The 9069-nt window shown below is 44.9% G+C and overlaps 1 protein-coding gene across 1 annotated transcript; it reads right to left on the bottom strand.

Annotated features, from left to right (window-relative positions):
* Positions 1-349: 349 nt before the first annotated feature.
* Positions 350-8049, bottom strand: LOC100345200 (regulator of G-protein signaling 2). Its single transcript, XM_002720561.4, has 5 exons — positions 7835-8049; positions 5625-5726; positions 5465-5526; positions 2166-2332; positions 350-1890 (listed from the first exon to the last, which is right to left on the bottom strand). Exons 1-5 carry the CDS (start codon positions 7942-7944, stop codon positions 1696-1698), a joined length of 636 nt encoding a protein of 211 aa, XP_002720607.1. The 5' UTR covers positions 7945-8049; the 3' UTR covers positions 350-1695.
* Positions 8050-9069: the final 1020 nt, after the last annotated feature.

Raw genomic sequence — 9069 nt, 5'->3', positions numbered from 1 at the left:
TTTGAATGCACCAGCAGATGAAAGCTAGCTCTCTCTCTCTCTCTCTCTCTCTCTCATTCTCTCTCTGCCCCTGCCTCTCAATAACTCTGCTTTTCAAATAAAAAATCTTAAAAAAAAGTTTGTGCATCATTCAACCAATCAATTATTTAATTAGATCATCAATGAGCAGTGGGTCCCGAATATCTTCCAAGACTGCAACTTTATTAATTACTTTGAAAATGAAGTAGAGTATGTCAGAATGGTACAGTTATTGATCATTTACTTGAGAAAGAAGACATATACCCTTGAGGGTAGTTCATGGAAATGAATCGATCTGAGCCTTGACAAATGAGTAAAATTCAAGTGAACAGAGTATTTTGTTTAAAAAAAAACTTCTACCTGGTAAAGTCTGTCAAGTTGTGGATGATGACCTTACCCTTGATGATCATATGGAAATCTGTTTCTAAGAAAATAAGGTTTGAGTCTCCATCTTTTCTCTCCATTTCCTCCCCAGTAGACAACCATGTCTTCTACTCTTTTTCAGATCACTGGCCCAGATAAGCCCATCACAGATATTTGCCAAAATACGGTTCCACGGAACATGTCAAAGAAAGCTTAGAACCAAGGGGGAAAAGACAAAAGAGGGAGGCCCATGTTCCCCTTATTTGGCTCTTTCTTCATTGGAGCAATTGAATAACCTAACATTGGTGCCTGTCTCCACACCCTTCACTTCTATTTAGTTGGTTCTTAATACTCATGAAGGGCTTTAAATCAAAGTCCTATTGTTCTTATTAATGACCTTGATCTTTAAAAAATTATACCAAGAGGCTTGACACAGGGTGGTTCTAAGGATGTGCTGTAACTTAGGTTTAGAAAATTGTATCTTCCCTGCTACCCTCATCTGAGAATCAGAGAATCACTCTGGGGGATGCCAGTTCTCCAAGGACAGGCACAGCAACAGATGCTTCTGCTTCCCTAGACAGATGTTTCCCCTTGGGCTTGACATATTTCCAACTATTAAAATCAAATCAACTCATACCTGGACTCCAAGCATTCAATGGCATTATTTATCAAAAAATGTATTAAAATATCCAAAGACCACTTCAAACTTCTGCTGCCTTCAAGACAGTTTTTGGCACTTGTAACAGACACTGTAGCTTTCTACACATGAGCACCCACTCTATTTCACAAACTATCTAGCAATTCAAACAGACCATTTCAGGTTCAACCATGCATAAGAGTAGTATGGATGATCTGGAGTCACAAGAACTTCAATACTCTTGCACAGAGCAAACCTGCTAATGTTAGGACTCAAAACTGAAAAATAAAGCCACTATGTGGTAACATGGATGGGTTTAGGGAAAGATGTACAGCCAGCTAGCCAAGGCCACATAATCTCAGACATTGATTTTTCATGTGTTTGGATAAATTGTGTTATCTTCCATTTCATATTCTTGCTTTTCCAGTGAGACCCTCCACATTCAGGCCACATATTCTTTCCATGTGTCTGTAGAGCAGTGGAAGTTATCCTGATACAAGATTCTCCTAGATAGTCAGCAGCTTCCTGATTCACTACCCAACTTGGAATCAGTAGTTCTGAGAGATGTTTCCCAAACAACCAGGCTGAATTCAATGTCATTCTCTTTGGTAGGTGACAGCCTTCTACCTCAGGATGCAGAAAGACATGTCTCTCACTCTGGGGCTCCCTTTTTCAAATCATATAGCATGGTGCTCTGTGGTGATTTGTGGTTTTTTACACAAGTTCTGGTAGAATTCTGATGCCAAGAAATGGGGATAGGAGTTATTCTCCATCAAGCTGTAAACCCTTTTCTGTGCAGATGTAAAACAGCCAGTTGTAGCATTTTGTATATTTTGGACAATAAGGATTTTGGTTTGGAAGTCTATGTTTACCTGAAATAAAACAAAAAAGCAGATTACCCAGTATTCATTCCTAGAGAATCACTCAGTACCCATTGCTCTGCTATTTGAAAATGAAACACAAAACGAAGCTGTACCATGTGATGAGCTTCACCTGCCAGGGTTCAGATACAGTTGAAAACCAGAATGCCAGGGGAGATATCCTTTCACCATTCCTCACCCCTGGTTTAATCTAATGTCTAATTCTTTTGCTGCCTCTTGGTGCCAAGGATGTCCACATTATGCTGAAATGAGTATTTTTATCTTACCTCTTTTGGGGCATCTTTTTCTATGAATTCTATATATATTTCCTTTGCTTTTGAGGACAGCTTCTGGGATGATTTGATTTTTTTGAAGTCTTCACAAGCCAGCCAGAAGTCTATATTTTCTTCACAGAATTGAGATTTTAAAAAGGCCCTAAAAACAGCCACACCATCTATAAAGATAGAAGAGATGGGAGGAGAAAGAACACAGAATATGAAGAACTGAATAACCAAATAATTATCACTTAGCTATTTTCTAGATTTCATTCAAACACATAATCCTCAGAATTTAGCTCTTTTAAAAATATTTTATTTATTTGAGAGGCAGAGTTACAGACAGTGAGAGGGAGAAACAGAGAGAAAGGTCTTCCTTCCATTGGTTCACTCCCCAAATGGCTGCAACAGCCAGAGCTGCACCGATCCAAAGCCAGGAGCTAGGTGCCTCCTCCTGGTCTCCCATGTGCGTGCAGGGGCCCAAGCACTTGAACCATCTCCACTGCTTTCCCAGGCCACAGCAGAGAGCTGGATAGGAAGAGAAGCAGCTGGGACTAGAACCGGAGCCCATATGGGATGCCAGCTTTGCAGGTGGATGATTAACCTATTGTGCCATGGTGCCAGCCCTCAGAATTTAGATCTTTAAAGACAAAGATGCTGGATGGGAACAAGATGCTGGGATTCCAAGATGCTGGAATAGGGAACAATTTACTACACTCGGCTAGAGAACTATGCTTATAGTGAGGACTGTGCAGATCATTTGTATGGTTCACATGGTGGCACAGATAAGTACTGAACACAGGGAAACACCTAGGCATTGCTCTGCTTGGAGGAGAGGGGGTGGGGGTATGAGTATAACAATAGAGATACAAAGAGCTATCAAGAGCTGTATGCCAACTAACCTGGAAAACTAGAAAAAAAGAATAGATCCCTATGGGTCAGCACCATGGCTCACTTGGTGAATCCTCTGCCTGCAGTGCCAGCATCCCATATGGGCACCGGGTTCTAGTCCCAGTTGCTCCTCTTCCAGTCCAGCTCTCTGCTGTGGCCCGGGAGGGAAGTGGAGGATGGCCCAAGTGCTTGGGCCCTGCAGCTGCACGGGAGACCAGGAAGAAGCATCTGGCTCCTGGCTTCAGATTGGCGCAGCGGCAGCCATAGCAGCCATTTGGGGAGTGAACCAATGGAAGGAAGACCTTTCTCTTGGTCTCTCTCTCATTATCTATAACTCTACCTGTCAAATAAATTAAAAAAAAATAGATCCCTAGACACAAGCCACCTACCTAAATTGAGCCATGAAGACATAAAAAACTTAACAGACCAATAACCAAGATGGAAACTGAATCAGTAATAAAGAGCCTCCCAATAAAAAAAAAGCCTAGGATCAGATGGCTTTATTGCTGAATTCTACCAGATATTTAAAGAACTAATTCCAATTCTTCTTGGGTTATTCAAAGCAATTGAAAGGGAGGTAACCCTCCCAAACTCCTGAAGCCTGTGTCACCTTAATTCCTATACAAGAAAAAGAAACAGGGAAATTGTTCTGTAGTTCTTTCTCTGATGAACACAGATGCAAAAATCCTCAACAAAATACTGGCCAATCGAATCCAACAACACATCAAAAAGATCATTCATCCAGAACAAGTGATATTTATCCTTGGTATGCAGGGGTGGTTCAACATTCACAAATCAATGTGTGATACATTACAATAACAAACTGAAGAAAAACCATATGACTATCTCAATACATGCAGAGAAAGCATTTGATAGTATATAACATCCTTTCATGATGAAAACCTTAAGAAAATTGGGCATGGGAGGAACATTCCTCAACACAATCAAGGCAATTTATAACAAACCCATGGCCAGCATACTATTTTTTTTTGACAGGCAGAGTGGACAGTGAGAGAGAGACAGACAGAGAGAAAGGTCTTCCTTTGCCGTTGGTTCATCCTCCAATGGCCGCTGCGCTGTGGCCGGTGCACCATGCTGATCCTAAGGCAGGAGCCAGGTACTTCTCCTGGTCTCCCATGGGGTGCAGGGCCCAAGCACTTGGGCCATCCTCCACTGCACTCCCTGGCCACAGCAGAGAGCTGGCCTGGAAGAGGGGCAACTGGGACAGAATCCGGTGCCCCGACAGGGACTAGAACCCGGCGTGCCAGCGCCTCAAGGTGGAGGATTAGCCTATTGAGCCACGGTGCCACCCGCCAGCATACTATTGAATGGGGAAAAGTTGGAAGCATTTCCACTGAGATCCAGAACCAGACAAGGATGCCCACTCACCATTGCTATTCAATAGAGTACTGGAAGGTTTAGCCAGAGCCATTAAACAAGAAGAAATCAAAGGGATACAAATTGGAAAGGAGGAAGTCAAACTATCCCTATTTGTAGGTGACCCCACTGAGACACTACTGGAACTCATAGAGTTTGGAAAAATGACTAGATAAAGAAATTATGGTGTATATATATACACTATGGCATACTAGTCACCTGTAAAAAAATGAAATCTTGTCTTTTGCAACAAAATGGATACAACTGGAAACCATTACACTTAGTGAAATAAGCCAGTCCCCAATAACACAGATACTATATGTTTTCCCTGATCTGAGTTAACTTATAGAGTACCTGAAATGTAATGTATTAGAGTGCAATGAACATTTTGAGATTCAATGATTGTTTAAAGCCCATCTCTTCCATTGAGGAACAGTGGGTTTTTTTTTCTTCATACCATTTGCTGAACTCTTACTTAGTGTAGGATTAACTGTATGATCATTAAGTAAACTGAAAGTAGCTCATTGTAAAGAGTGGGAAGGGGAGAGGGAGAGGAAGAAGAATTGGAGCATGGGTGGGAGGGAGGGTAGCATGGCAAGTATCACTATGTTCCAAAATCTATACAAATGAAATAAATGAGTTATACAACTTACATAAAATCTTAACAAATTTTAAAGAAAGACAAAGATGCCAGTAGACAAAATACTTAAGTATAAAAACAAATACTTATGTTTGCTGTTGATGCAAAAAAAAATGTCTTCAGGGGAACCACAAATTCTCTGGGAACAAGTGTCTTGTAAACAATATATGCAATGGAAAAGTGGACAACTTCAACTAAGAGCACTGCCACTGTGCTGTTTAAGGCTAATTTGTCTTCCCCACTCAGAGTCAATATGCTAAGAAATAAGGGGAGAAAAAGATATTCTAGGCTCCTGTGACTGTTGAGTCCATTCCTCCTCTTGTGAGCCACTCATTTGCTGTGGAGACACACCTTTCTAGACTCTTGCAATATTTGCAGTAGATCAAATTCAAGGTTAACTCACATTTGCTGGCCAGCAGCTCCTCGAATCCTTCTGACCACAGCAGTGCTTCCTCTGGGGAAGGCCTGCAAGAGAAGTTTTCAATTAAGAGGGCACATATCAGGTCCCCTTTCCAGCTCAGCAGTGAGCTGTTCAGGTTTGTGAGCACAGGATTCTCACTTACTTGCTGAAAGTTTGCTGTTTGCTTTTCTTGCTGGTTTTGGGCTTCCCAGGAGTGGAAGAATTTTGCAAGAAGGAACTCAATCGTGTCTTCCAATCTTTTAATCTTAAAAAAAAAAAAGTCACTAAGTGGCCATGCTTGAAAACACAACTACAGCTGAATGTATTTTTATCCAATAAAGCTATCTAGTAGCTACAGGCAAACCAAATGAGACAAAACCAAGTAGCAGCCTTATCAACCTAATATTTAAACCCAGCACTGAAATACTGAATAGTTTTCTCAGACTATAACTACTAGTGTTAAGAGTAAAGGTAGGAACTACCTTAAAATTCACAAAAATATTATCTCAATATGCTGCATACCCAAAAAGCACATACTGGGGCCCAGTACTATGAGTTAAGCCATCCACCCCATATTGGCAATGGTTCAAGTCCAGGCTGCTCCACATTCAATCCAGTTCCCTGCTAATGCACCCAGGAAAGCAGTGGAGGATGCCCAAGTCCTTGGACCCCTACACCCAGTCAAAGACCCTGAAGAGCTTCTGGCTCCAGCCTTGCCCAGCCCCTGTGGTTGTGGCCATTTAGGGAAGTGAACCAGAGGATAGAAGACTTCTTTTTCTGCCTCTCTAACTGTGACCTTCAAATAAACCTTAAAAAAAAAAATGAAAACCTTATGCTATTTCTGGCCCACAAAGAGCGGCAGTTCACTCCTTCCCCTTCCACCCATGGTCCTGGATGCACCAGAGGCCATGCATAGGGAGTGACACTGGCCCTCCGACCTACAGTGCTCTTTTGAGGAAGATTTGTTCCACAGTCATGACTGCCTGAGAACAGCTTTATCATGAAAAGGTGAGAAAGGACTCAAAACGAGATCTTCAGCCAGCAAATGCTCTTCCCCTGATATGGTCAGGCAGATCGGATTAAATTAATCAGATTCATGAACTGGAAAACCACGCCTCCACCCCTTATGTATCCCACCTGTATTCACCCACCTGCCACTCAGACCATTAACCATGCCCCTTTGGGGACTGAATAAAAAGGGTGGAGCCTGCTGGGCCCACCCTTGTTCTCCCAAGCCTCCAGGCACAGCTTTTGGCTGCCCCTCATCTGTTTGCCTGCACCTTGTGGTTTTGTGGTCATTCCTGCCTGCACGGTTTTTCCTTTCCCCGTGACTCTGACCTGTGATGGCCTGCACGTGGCCCTTGTTCACCTCATGCCTCTTGGTGTGGGCGGCCTTCTGGATGCCACTGGAGCCTGCTGACTTGCCTTGCCGCTGCTCTCCGGCCCACAGGCTCTCCCTTGCAGGCTCTGGCCTACTCCCTGGAAAAGCCTGGTATGCAACTGCCGGTTTAAATTTCTGATTCCTTTCTCTTAATAAAGCCTTCACCTTCCTGTGTATTTCTCTCACACTCTAAATGCTAAGCCATACCACGCTGTCTGATTTACAGAAACTCCGTATTTAGAATTGTAAGGTCCCGGGTTTCGGCACCAATGTAAGTTCACCACAAAACACACCAAACACTGGAGTAAGGTAAAGGGTTTATTGGGGAAAATCCGGCAAGCTAGAGGGGAGGGGCAAGGAAAGAAAACAAGTAAGAGGGAGAGAGGAGAGGAGAGAGGGGAGTGAGAGAACGGAGCCGACAGAGCGCCGCGTGTTCAGAAACAGGCCCTTTTAAAACTTCGTCAGGGGGTGGGCAGGGAAGGAGGAGCAGAGAATCCCATTAGGATGGGGGTGGGGCTGACACCAGTGGTTGGGCCATGTGGCCGCCTGGCTTGCAGCAATGGCAGTGGGTGCTAGAGCCTAGGATGGTGTCAGGGTGTAGGTCTCGCCAGAGATAAGACTGCGCCACTTTCCCAACAAGAATTCTTATCTAAATAGACAAGAACACTTTAGATATCAATCTTAATAATTTTAAAATAAAGGTAAATGATTTCCCACCACCCAGCAGAAGCACACAATGTCGACCAGGGTTCTCAGCTGCGCTGAGATGCACGCAGAAGGCCGCTCCATAAGGTCCCAGTGCGCCTCCACCCTCCTCCTACCAAGCCCTCCCGAGTGTCCACACTCACAAAGCCAGCACAGCCCTCGTAGATGTAATTTCCCTGAGTAAATTAGCATCGTGCGCTTGGTTTTTCTGCAGAGGCTCAGGCTACAGTGTTTCCCAAAGTGCCCCATATACAGCAAGCCGACCCGACAGAGAGGAGCCTACTCACAAGGACCGTTTCATCTTCTCCTGCTTTTCCACGCTCTTGGTGTCACTGCCTACGCTCTCGTCCATACCTCCACAGTCGGGCTGAATCTCCATAAAAACGACACTCAGCATTCGCTGATCTCAGTACAGAGTAGCGGCCTGCAGTTCGCCACAGCTTTTATAGCCTGCCGGCGTGGGGGCGGGGTCTCTCTGGGCCAGCCCCACCTCCTAAAGCAAGGATTGGCCAGAGGCCTACGGCAGGGGCAGAGCCTGAGCAGGCGCTGGGCACGAAGGCCGCTGACTGGCTGGAAGCCTGGGAGCTGCTGACACGTGAGACTAAGGCTTAGAACATGATCTGGCGGGACACCTCCAGCGGCAGGGCGCTGAGGGCGACGGGTTTTTCCAGGCCGCAGTCCTGTGGAGCAGTCTGGCTCAGGCCCTTCTTTGCCCAGCCTGCCGAATCCCTGCCTGCAAGCTGAGCCGGATTCCAGAAAGAACACACTGTGCCTCTGCTTCCCTCGCTGGTGGGCGGGCGAACCAGGAACTGCAACATCGGGCCGGGCAGTCTTCGGGAAGAGAGCAGGAGACAGTGACTTTGTCCGAAGGCGACACCTGAGCTGGGCCTACTTTTTGGGTCAGCTCTGGAGTCCGGAGTCCTGGTGGGCAGGGAGGGAGAGTGAGGCACAGTGAGCTTGGCACTGGGACACACCAGGATCCTTGGAGTTCAGCAGTGCAAGCAGTCGGGCTTGCCTCCTCAGTCACTACAGGTCAGCTTAGAATTTACCGAAACTTTTAACTGGCAAAAACAATGTGTATAGGGGTGCGGTGGGGGTGAGAGCAGCTTACTTCAATGAGTTGTATTTGTAAATTCTTCAGAAACCACCCCTCCCTGCTCCTGCAGACTTAAATGATTGGTCAGGACAGAGTCCCTCAACTATGAAGTGAGTCAATTTTGGATACTATATGACAGTGTGTATTCCAGTGGTTCTCTCCCAGGCCTGTAAGTGGACAGTTAGGTTAACAGCAAGGCATTAGTTACTGTAGACACTCTCCTTGCTTTGCATTAGATCTATCAGAAGAAAATATGAAACCTGTGTTTGAATATTGGATCCAGTCAGCATGTTCTTAGGGTGAGTTGCCAGTACTAGGAACTCCAGGTTTGACTTGGAGAGCAAAATCTGTGTTGTTACTAGGGAGAACAGTTAGGTGTAAAGGAAAACCACTCAGACATCAGGAAGACAAAACAGAGTTCTGTGG

This window comes from Oryctolagus cuniculus, chromosome 8 (assembly GCF_964237555.1).
Source record: "Oryctolagus cuniculus chromosome 8, mOryCun1.1, whole genome shotgun sequence".
NCBI classification, from domain to species: Eukaryota; Metazoa; Chordata; class Mammalia; order Lagomorpha; family Leporidae; genus Oryctolagus; species Oryctolagus cuniculus.
This window is presented reverse-complemented; position numbering and strand designations above follow the sequence as displayed.

Bases quoted from the DNA above. Each gene is read 5' to 3' on its own strand.
- LOC100345200 (XM_002720561.4), bottom strand. From the start codon at position 7,944: ATGCTGAGTGTCGTTTTTATGGAGATTCAGCCCGACTGTGGAGGTATG. The intron at 5,527-5,624 runs GTAAGTGAGAAT...CTTCTCTTGCAG, and splicing joins AAACAGCAAACTTTCAGCAA to GCCTTCCCCAGAGGAAGCAC. The intron at 1,891-2,165 runs GTAAGATAAAAA...GTTTTATTTCAG, and splicing joins AAAAAGATGCCCCAAAAGAG to GTAAACATAGACTTCCAAAC.